Here is a 12145-nt window from a genome sequence, read left to right as displayed (position 1 = left end):
CATTCAGAGTTTAGTAATCCACTTGGTGTCGGGGCAGTGTTAAATAAGTCATTTGGTTGCACTTCAGAAAATATCTGCTAATAAATAGTAATCATATCTCAAAGCCTAACAAAGGCTTCAGCTAAGGGAAGGGAGGGGGTTTGTTTATGCAGAGTTCATTGTGCAGAGTTCATTGTGGGTAGCACTGGTAGTCCCTGTGCTTTACAGACCCATGGAACACCTTTATTTAGCTTCCCTGCCAGCTGCGTTAGGTACATTTTGTGATGGTAAAAGTAAATTAAACTGGGCACTACTCTTTCATTATTACCCTGTTGACTGACATTAAGGATATTTTCTCATGATAGATGGTGACATAACAGGTTGCCACAGTAGGGCAGTTGGCTGTACTACTTCTAGTAGAACCCCAAGAGGAGCATTAGTCATACAGAAGTATCGCCCCCCAGGTCCCTACTCCACCTTCTTGGATCACTTTGCTGCCTGGCTTCCATACTTTCTCTCCAGTGAGACACCTGCTCTCATTTTAGGGGACTTCAACATCCCCATTGACAACTCTGCTTCTGCTGCCACCTCTAAACTTCTCTCTCTAACAGCTTCATTTGGTCTCTCTCAGTGGACCGACTCACCTACCCACATCGAGGGTCATGCTCTTGACCTTATATTCTGCCACTCATGCTGCCCATCCAACTTAATAAACTCTCCCTACCCTCTGTCTGACCATCATCTACTCTCCTTTCAGATACTGCTTTCACCTGCACCTTCACAACCATCTCTCTCTACCCATACGTACAGAAACCTTAATGCTTTTGAACCACAACAATTATCAACAGTATCAGCACAATCCATATCTCATATTAATACTCTCTCCTGTCCCAATATGGCAGCTTCTCTCTACAACGATGCCCTTTCAACAGCACTTGACTCCCTTGCACCTTCTACCACCCGTCACAGCCGGCCAGCTAAACCCCAACCCTGGCACACTAGTGTAACACGGTACCTCAGAAGATGTAGTAGATCAGCTGAGCGACGATGGAGAAAGTCATGAACTGATCCTGATTTCATCCACTTCAAATTCATGCTCTCTTGCTATAACCGAGCTCTATCATTAGCCAAAGAACAATACTTCTCTTATCTAATATCTACTATGTCCTCCAAACCACAGCAGCTGTTTGCCACATTTAACTCACTCCTATGCCCCCCTCCACCTCCTCCACCTATTAATGTTACTGCCCAAGACCTTGCTCATTTCTTTAATGAAAAAATCGATCTCATTAGGCTGAGCATACCGTCCGACAACAATCTCAGACCAACGTGCAGTCCACTCACATCTACTTTGCACTCCTTCACCCCTGCAACTCTAGAGGAAGTCAGCAAACTTCTAGCCAGCTCAAAACCCACCACCTGCTCCCTTGACCCCATACCCTCTCGCCTTCTCCACCCAATCTCTGATACACTCTCTCCTGCACTTACCCACCTATTCAATCTTTCACTCTCTACTGGTACCTTTCCATCATTATACAAACAAGCACTAATCACTCCTATCCTCAAAAAACCTTCCCTTGATCCCAGCTCTCCCACTAACTATCGACCGGTCTCCCTTCTTCCATTCGCCTCCAAATTACTAGAAAGGCTTGTTTATAAACGCCTGATCCAGCATCTAACTCACAACTCCCTCCTCGACCCCTTGCAATCTGGCTTCCGCCCTTCACACTCGACTGAAACTGCCCTCACCAAAGTAACCAATGATCTTCTATTGGCAAAGTCTAAAGGTCATTATTCCATTCTAATTCTACTAGATCTCTCTGCAGCCTTTGACACAGTTGACCACACACTCCTCCTTGACATTCTACACTCAGCTGGCATTCGGGACACTGCTCTTTCATGGTTTACATCTTATCTGTCTGACCGTTCCTTTAAAGTTTCCTTCTCTAACTCTACTTCTACTACTTTCCCACTCTCTGTTGGAGTTCCTCAAGGCTCTGTTCTTGGCCCCCTGCTGTTCTCGCTCTATACAACTTCACTAGGAAAACTCATTCAGTCATTTGGACTTCAGTATCACCTTTATGCTGATGACACCCAACTCTACTTGTCTACTCCTGATCTTTCTAATTCTGTCCTTTCCCAAGTCACAGACTGTCTTTCTGCTGTCTCCTCCTGGATGTCACAGCGCCACCTGAAACTGAACCTTTCTAAAACAGAACTCATCATATTTCCTCCAAGATCTTCCCCTGTCCCTCAGATATCACTCACCGTAAACAACACCACCTTTCATTCCACCACACAGGCACGCTGCCTAGGAGTTATCTTAGACTCTCATCTGTCTTTTTCACCACACAACACTTGCAAAATCTTGCCGTATTCAACTGCGCAACATTGCTCGAATACGACCCTATCTCAGTTCAGAATCAACTAAAACACTGATTCAGTCTCTCATCATCTCCCGCCTTGTTTACTGCAACTTACTCCTCACAGGTATTCCAACAAGTCACCTTTCACAACTCCAATCTGTTCTAAACGCGGCCGCTAGACTCATTCATCTAGCTCGCCGCTCAACATCAGCTGCTCCCATTTGTATGTCCCTTCACTGGCTCCCAATCTCTTCTAGAATCAAATTCAAATTACTTACACTCACATTCAAGGCCCTTAATAATGAAACCCCTCCCTATATTTCATCTCTAATCTCCAAATACACTCCTTCACGAAACCTACGCTCTGCTTCTGATCTTCGCCTCACTTCTCCTCTGGTCACTTCTGCCCATTCTCGTCTACAAGACTTCTCTCGGGCTTCTGCTTTTCTCTGGAACTCTCTGCCACAAGCTGTCAGACTTTCTCCTTCCTTCCAAACTTTCAAGTGCTCCTTAAAGACCCATCTGTTTAAAGAGGCCTATTCGTTGTACCTTAATTAATCATTGCTGTATCAAAAATGACAAAGTGTTTATATAATCCTAATGTCTCAATTGTACCCTAACCTTTTAGTTTGTAAACCCCATTGTACTCTGTAATCCTTGTCTGTTAGCCACCATTTATTCCCTGTTTGCTATAACTGCAGTAAAGCACTGCGTATCTTGACAGCGCTATATAAATAAATGATGATGATGATGATGATTGGGACAACAACTACTTTCTGTATAGATAATCCCACTGACTTTGTCTCCCTCAGATTGAAGAACTCTATGAAACGTACTGCATACAATGGAGGCTGCGGGTCGGCGCTTGTAACATGAAACACGCTTTCTCCTTATCTCCGTCTACCAAAGCATCCAGAGAAAGTCTCATAGAGCTCTACAAGAACTTCCAAGAATGCACAGAGGTAAGTGGAAACCCCAATCAACTGTTGAAGACCTGCTTGTGTGTCTTACGTTAAATAAATGCTAATCTTTAATCCAAATGCTTGACTAGACATAAGGGATGTCTATTAGATTGTATCCTTTTCTTGAAGGCAGTTACTCAATAGACTGAATCTGTTCTAAAGAGAATTTAATTATACTTTACAAATAATGCCAAGCTGCTTCATTGTGCCGTGGAACCCAAGATCTGTGTTTCTGTCTTGTCCTCAGGGTTAACTAAATTCACTACACTTGTTTTTTTGGGGGGATTAAGGACTTCTTTTGTTGGTGCCAGTCCTCCACTTTGTGTTGCATTTTCTCTCCTTCCTCTTCTCCTTGTGCTCTCATCTCATAACAAGGTCCTCAAACTTCTACGTTCAACATTAAGATGTCATCACCTTTAGGGCAGTTCCAGCACAACATAGAAAAGTGGCTCCCAAAATGACTATACCTGGCTACTTCTGAATTCCTTGAAGAAGAATGCTGTTAAGATGGAAAGTCTGTACTGGGTGCATTGGTCTGCTTGGTTGTCCCCTTTTTCTATTGTTGCATTGTAACTAAGTGTGGTCAACTACGTTCTCTAGTTGTGCAAAGACTACCACCAACCTTAGCCAGCCTAACTTGAGCATTCCTGATCTACAGTTTAACATAAATTGTCATTTAAGATCCTGGTGGAGACATTCCTTCTTATTCTTCTGTTTGTCATGCTGAGATTTCCCTATATTTTGAGGAATTCACCCATGGATTCCATCCCTGACAATGGTAATGTCCTCCGATAAATCAAGTCTGGTCGGGAGTATGCAAACCATCTGCCTTGCATTAGTGAGACAGCTTGCAACCATCCATAAATAATTCGGGGCATGCCAAATACACGTGTGTGTGCAGTTAAAGTACTCAGTGGGAGGAGGGCTATTTTTGTTTTTAGAAGTGCTTCATACTGCTTCGTTATAGGTACAAATGTGCTCTCTGGCTTGAATAATAGATGGATTCCTTCATATCAAATTAATTTTAAAGAAGCTTTAAAGAGCTATGTCTTGTATAAGTAGGGGTTATCCATGCACTTAGTACTGCATAATATTTATGCCTTAGATTTATGGTTCCTGCTGAATTGTGCTTAGTATATCTGTTACTGTGACTGTGCATACCCCAATAACGGCATGCTACACCCCTGCACTGTCTTCCTGGTAATTGCCATGGGATTATAACCAAATAGGAGGCCAATAGATGGAGCAGCCAGCCTAAGATACAACCGAGACAACGATAATACTGAAAGCTGAGCTTTAATAACCTTGCAATATTGGAGAAATAAACCAAAAGGAAAATAATTATGCATTCAGCTCATTAGAGAAACCCAGAGAGAACATAAAAATGAATTTATAGTGATGCTAAAGGTCCATGAAATAGTGATACCCGTCATAAAGGAATTGCGTTACTTCTATGCGATCTGATATCCCCGCGCTTTCTCCACTACCTTTGGAAATGGGTTATATGGCTGAACTGCTTGTGATAGCTGGAACCCTTTCAATGAGGCCATCCAAGATGAATGCTCCATGGGAATGTTTAAAATGTTATTATTGTCTGGTATTTGGTTTTTATATAATCCCTAATGGTCTAATCTTCCCATTCCCTGTGAAATTGGATTTTTATGCTGCGATACTGCTCTGGCGTTTCTGGGGGTGTTCAAGGCATTAGCTGTGTCATAAACCCCCAAAATGAACCTCAGGCTTTCTGCACAGTATTAATGATCGCAGGGAGCAGTGTATGGATAGTGTTACCCTGCTCACTCTGTCCTGGAACATCCTAACCCTATGCAATCATGTTTTTATTTACTGGATAGAAACAGCTTCTTCTGTTACCTTTATTGAATACAGATGATGCAGATTTCTTAGAAAAAAAGGCACTGTGGCTCACTCACTGACACCTCTTTCATATGCAATCGGTGGACTCTGCCTCTGTCTGGGCAGAGCCCATCTGTGGTTCCTCACTCTGTAAGATTCACTCACCTTCCCCTTTGCCTGGGCAGGGTCAATCTGTGGTTCCTCATTCTGTATGTATCACTCACCTTCCCCTCTGTCTGGGCAGGGTCCATTTGTGGTTTCTCTTTCTGTATGTACCACTCACCTTCCCCTCTGTCTGGGCAGAGCCCATCTGTGGTTCCTCACTCTGTAAGATTCACTCACCTTCCCCTTTGCCTGGGCAGGGTCAATCTGTGGTTCCTCATTCTGTATGTATCACTCACCTTCCCCTCTGTCTGGGCAGGGTCCATTTGTGGTTTCTCTTTCTGTATGTACCACTCACCTTCCCCTTTGTCTGGGCAGGGTCCATTTGTGGTTTCTCTTTCTGTATGTACCACTCACCTTCCCCTCTGTCTGGGCAGGGTCCATTTGTGGTTTCTCTTTCTGTATGTACCACTCACCTTCCCCTCTGTCTGGGCAGAGCCCATCTGTGGTTCCTCACTCTGTAAGATTCACTCACCTTCCCCTTTGCCTGGGCAGGGTCAATCTGTGGTTCCTCATTCTGTATGTATCACTCACCTTCCCCTCTGTCTGGGCAGGGTCCATTTGTGGTTTCTCTTTCTGTATGTACCACTCACCTTCCCCTTTGTCTGGGCAGGGTCCATTTGTGGTTTCTCTTTCTGTATGTACCACTCACCTTCCCCTCTGTCTGGGCAGGGTCCATTTGTGGTTTCTCTTTCTGTATGTACCACTCACCTTCCCCTCTGTCTGGGCAGGGTCCATCTGTGGTTCCTCATTCTGTATGTACCACTCACCTTCCCTCTATCTGGGCAGGGTCCATCTGTGGTTCCTTATTCTGTATGTACTACTCACCGTCCCCTCTGTCTGGGCAGGGTCCATCTATGGTTTCTCTTTCTGTATGTACCACTCTCCTTCCCTCTGTCTGGGCAGGGTCCATCTGTGGTTCCTCATTCTATTCTGTATGTACCACTCACCTTCACCTCTGTCTGGGCTGGGTTCATCTGTGGTTCATCGTTATTTATGTACCACTCTCCCTCTGTCTAGGCAGGGTCCATCTGTGGTTACTCATTCAAAGTAGCCCAAGAAATTCTTTACAGGAGAATGTAGTATAAGTGCAGAGTTTAGTCCCAGCCCATTAAACGGACCCCCTGTAGTTTGCAATTATACATAAAATCAACGTGTACCTTTCATGTATTGTCTATGTCAAATATGTTGCTTCTATTCTATCCTAAGACCTAACATCCAGTGTTTTCTGAAATTAGGTTTGTGCAAATATGAGTTATAGCAGACTTTTGTCAGTTCTCACGTGTTTAAATGTGTCTAATTTTAATGCTAAAGAATTTTTACAGATATAGTTGCTTTACCCTGTAGGACATGTGCACGATTGAAGGAGACCTTGAAGTCCATTTGGGAGAGTTTCTCATAAAAATGAAAGGTAAGCGTTTTAGATTAGGTTGTGAGATTCTGAATCTGATTGGAGATTCTTTTAGCCAGACTCTCTTATCTGGTAGATGAGAATCTCATAATCTGATTGGAGCTTCAGTTCGCCAGGCTCTTTTTACCTGATAGATGAGTATCTAATACTATTATAGGAGGCCCTGGTAGCCAAGTCTCTTGTACAGATACAAATCCCAAAATCTGATTGATGGTGAACTTAACTAAACACTGATATATCATATATAATAATCTCATAAACTGACTGGAGGGTCAGAGGGTTAAATTAGCTGAAAACTAAGGGATTCAGAGGGTGCTGAGACCTATAGTTTAAAACTACCTGAAGGGACACAGGTTAAACAGTCCTCCTTTATGTAAATAATGGGGCCCACAAGGTCCCTTTGTCCTTGGCCCCACCACAACTAATGACAGCACTGTGATATCACACCCCATTAAGGCTGTTTTATGAGAGAGCGTTAGAAGAAATTACTGACAGATTTTACACTGATGGAAAACCCATCTCGCTGACCCATAACAGGACTGACGGTAGCACACAAACTTCTACTGGAAATACAAGCCTGCCCGGGGAACTCATTAACCCTCTCAGCCAGCACAGCCTGGAGAACGAAAAATAAACTGTGTTTGTGCACGACCTATTAGCAAGCAGAACTGGAATGTTCTGCAATTAATTTTCCAAATCAGAAATCACACCCCTGACATATACAGCTATGGGATATGGTATTCTGAAACCTGTTATGCAGAAAGCCATCTCCCATAAACTCCATTTAAAATAAAATAAAATTATTTCTTTTATTCTGTAATAATAAAACAGAAGCTTGTAATATACCCCAACTAGTATATAATTAATCCTCATTAGAGGCAAAAAAAAACCCTATTGAGTTTTATTAATATTTAAATAAGTTTCTAATAGACTTGTGATCCAAACTTTGGAAAGATCCCTTTTCTGGAAAATCCCAGATCCCGCCATTCTTGATAGGTCCCATACCTTTTCTTTTTCCGTCCATATAAAGGATTTTAATGGGAAGCTTTAATTAAAGAAGTCTAAAAGAAGGCCCCCAACTATTTGAGCCACAATTAATGGCAATGTTTGACAGTCTTACAACTCTCGGCTAGTTTCTCTGGCATATACATTAGATTGCTTTAAGTAAGGGCCAGGGGTTGTTTTACCAAGGGAAAATATTCCCTTTCATTGCCACTGAAGGACTCTATTAGATAAATTTTGCCATAAAGCATGCCTGTACTGCTGTAAGGAGGACTCTTCTGAAAATTTTTAAAAAAAGCAGAACAGGCCAGGGTTTGAGTACAAATACACTGATTTACGCCATGTCTTCTAAAAGGCTGAAACAGAAACACCATAGTGAGTGGTTTAACAGAAGCCGCAGATGTTTATACTTTGCACTGTACCATTTAGCACAGAGGAGTTTATAGGGCAGACAATGGGGAATATATTTTCTTATTGAATCATCGTCTGACTCTTTCCATGTTCTTGCTCTGTGCAGGTTTGGTGGGCTACGCTAGACTCTGCCCTGGAGACCATTACGAGGTACAACCAACATCTGGAATTTAAATGCTTTAAAGCCCCTTTGGCGTCAGACACGTCCCTCATTTTCATATTTTCTGCCGTTGTTTTATTGCTTGGCCGACACTTTTGAGAAATGGATTTGAAAATAAGACTAAGCCTTAAAGATGAGAACAGTCAACAAGCTTTTAAGCCTCAATTATATTCTGATCCAATGTGAACACTCATTTTAGAAATGCCGTCATTGTTCTTGGCATCCGGGGTTGCCCCTGGGGGGGACGGGACAGGGGGTACTTCATTGAGGGGCCCTATGTGTGTTATGTGGGTAGTGAAGGGGCAGGGCTTGAAGAAAAGTCGGCAGGAGTTGGGTGGATCATAGGTGGGATTTTGGCATGAAGGGGCATCACCATTTTTTCATTGGGCCCATTCTACTTGTCAGCAAGGCGGAATCTAATGTTGTACGTTCTTAATTGAAAATAAAAAGGGAAAATGTATCAGTATTTTTCCCCAAGATGTCCATGTGATGTTGAGGGCTCCGGGGCTAATGCTGTCTCTACTCCTACCTTAAAAGCAGCCCTGCATGATCAGGAAATTACTATAACTGTAAATGATAAAGCCTAACAAGACGTGCATGCTCTATTTTTGTCAGTCTTTTACAAGAGGTTGGCAGCTAACGGAAGGAACTGTTGCAGAGAAACAATGAATAAGCACTCCCTCCCCCCCCAATAACGTATCCCCCCAGCAAGAAATGTGCCCAGTGAATGGAGCCTGAAATGGTAATGTCATTGGAATAATGAAAATGCCTGGATTGTTCTGTGTGTGGCCACTGTTAAGGAGACTTAAAAAACTGATTTATTCTTATTTTCCTCTGAGGGTGCCCTTGTGATGCCATGAGCTTCCGGGGCTAATTCCCTCTCTGCAAGCAATATCTAAAACCTTTTTTAGTAACAAGTTTTCCCCTTTCATTCATCAGCCAAGTTGGAGGCTTTACAGCATTCAGGAAAGGGAAACTAGAACCAACACGATTAGAATTAAATTCATGTTTTTACCTTACAGCTTACTGCTTAAATGCTGGCATGGCAGGGAATTCATGTCCAGGCTTGATAGATGTTATGGGGAAATGAGCAACTGTGCTAGTGCCATATTATATGTCATTCCACTGCAAAGGGTAATACATAAAGGAAATAGCACAGAATATACTGACAGCAGAGGAAAGTTCCATGTTCATGTCTTGGTATCGGGGGGGCTTCTGGGAATTGAGAGGTGGTAGAATTCACAGGAAATTGCCCCGGTTTGCTTCCCATCATAATCTATAGGAAATGTTGTGAATGATACACAGGCATAATACAAAGTATGGAACACATGTTTCTAATAATTAAGATTCTTTTCTTTCACCATGATTAGGTCTGTATACTGTATGTATGTGTATATGTATATATACTAGGGATGCACCGAATCCACTATTTTGGATTCGGCCGAACCCCTGAATCCTTCTTGAAAGATTTGGCCGAATACCGAACCGAATCCGAATCCCATTTATTACTTACTTTTTTTGTGACAAAAAGTCACGAGATTTCCCTCCCCATTCCTAATTTGCATTTGAAAAATTAGGATTCAGATTCAATTCGTCCAGGCAGAAGGATTCATCCAAATCCTGCTGAAAAAGCCAGAATTCTGGCCGAATCCAGAACCGAATCCTGGATTCGGTGCATCCCTTATATATATATAAAAAAGTCCAATTAGTTCAGCACTCCACAAAATAGTACAAAGTCCTGGTGCTATCCAAAACAACAATGTATAGAAAATCCTGATATAAAGGATCAAAAAGTTAAAAAACTTACATTTTATTTAGTACATTTAAAAAAGCAGGTTGACGTTTCGGTCTGTATCTGAGACCAAAATACTGGATTTGAGATATATAGTGAATAAAGTACCCCCTCTTGTAAAATATAAGGATATTATTAGTTACCGAGGAGTTTCATGACCATATAAAAACACGAGGCCGAAGGCCGAGTGTTTTTATACAGGTCATGGAACTCCGAGGTAACTTCTAATATCCTCATATTTTACAACTGGGGGTACTTTATTTATTATAATACACAAATTTTAGTGAGTCATGTGACAGAAATTACATCACTACTCACCGTTTATAACTGATGACATCACTACTCACCGTTTATAAGGATATAATTTACAGGATATTCATGGCTTTTGTGTATTATATATATATTCATTCAAGATTCTTACACTTCAATACGTCTTGAAGGTGCTTGGTCAAATATTATGTACAATCTTCAAGATTGACCAGCACTCCAATTCTTTAAATTACCAATTTTTATTGAAACATCACTTGTGTATCCAACGTTTCTGCCCTCAGTGGGGCCTTTATCAAGGATAAATATAAATGAAGGCCCCAGTGAGGGCCGAAACTTTGGATACACAAGTGACGTTTCAATAAAAATTGGTGGTTTAAAGAATTGGAGTGATGGTCCATCTTGAAGATTTTACATAATAATAATAATAATAATAATAATATATATATATATATGTATACAGTATATATATATATATATATATATATATATATATATATATATATATATATATAATATACTGTATACATATATATATATATATATATATATATATATATATATATATATATATATATATATATATATATATATATATTCCTGTCCATGTGATGTATTGAGGCTTCCATCAACTCCAGGCAATATCTATCTATCTATCTCAGAAAGAAAGATGGATAGCTAGAGAGAGATAGATAGAACAGACAGCGGAAGACAGAGATGAACTATCTATCCTCTCTTTCTATCTATGGAGGTGGCTAATGACAAACAGCTAGACAGACTCCTAGATGGGCAGAAAAAAAGACAGGTTGGATTTATTTGATTCCAACCAGAGTACTTTCTGCAAGGATTTTGAATGTTCTCCCTGTTAATTCTTTGATCTTCCCCTTTAAATGATATCATCACACACACGGACTTGTTCAGCAGTTATCAGTAAGGAGACCCCTGGGGGTAGAGACAGGGGTGCAGAATCTGATATTCCATTATTTTGAGCTTGGTAATAATTCCCAGGCAGGGATGAAAGCAGGGAAATGGGTTTATGATGCACAAATATGTCAACTGTGTTTACCAGGAATACAGCGTTTTCTTTGCTTTTCAGGTATTAATAAGGTTAGGGCGGCAAAGGTGGAGGTTAAAAGGAAAGATTGAAACAGACGACAGCCAGATGTGGGATGAAGAAGAGAGGATGTTTATCCCTAACCTCTGCGAAAACTTTGAAATTAAGGTAGTAACAGTTATAAGGGTTATATATCGTGTGTGTGTGTGGGGGGGTTCTTCGTAAATTACTGCTGCATGAACGAAAGATGTATTTTATCTGGCCTGACTATATAGGCACCCTACTGTACCTGCTATCCCACAGTCACACTCCCTTCCCAGAGACTATTATCCACTGTTACTATAGGCACTATCTCTCCCTACTATACCTGCTATCCCACAGTCACACTCCCTTCCCAGAGACCATTATCCACTGTTACTATAGACACCATCTCTCCCTACTGTACCTGCTATCCCACAGTCACACTCCCTTCCCAGAGACTATTATCCACTGTTACTATAGGCACTATCTCTCCCTACTATACCTGCTATCCCACAGTCACACTCCCTTCCCAGAGACTATTATCCACTGTTACTATAGGCACCATCTCTCCCTACTATACCTGCTATCCCACAGTCACACTCCCTTCACAGAGACTATTATCCACTGTTACTATAGGCACCATCTCTCCCTACTATACCTGCTATCCAACAGTCACACTCCCTTCCCAGAGACTATTATCCACT

The 12145-nt window shown here is 41.5% G+C and overlaps 1 protein-coding gene across 5 annotated transcripts in view; it reads left to right on the top strand.

The window, feature by feature from the left end:
• The window catches only part of ripor3.L (RIPOR family member 3 L homeolog), a 95335-nt gene that overhangs the window by 54133 nt on the left and 29057 nt on the right, over window positions 1-12145 (top strand). For all 5 annotated transcript variants that reach the window (XM_018234603.2, XM_041575755.1, XM_018234604.2 and 2 more), the window contains 4 exon segments: window positions 3158-3307; window positions 6671-6734; window positions 8254-8297; window positions 11463-11588. In XM_018234603.2, coding sequence (XP_018090092.1) covers window positions 3158-3307; window positions 6671-6734; window positions 8254-8297; window positions 11463-11588 — 384 coding nt within the window.

This window comes from Xenopus laevis, chromosome 9_10L (assembly GCF_017654675.1).
Source record: "Xenopus laevis strain J_2021 chromosome 9_10L, Xenopus_laevis_v10.1, whole genome shotgun sequence".
NCBI lineage: Eukaryota > Metazoa > Chordata > Amphibia > Anura > Pipidae > Xenopus > Xenopus laevis.
This window is presented reverse-complemented; position numbering and strand designations above follow the sequence as displayed.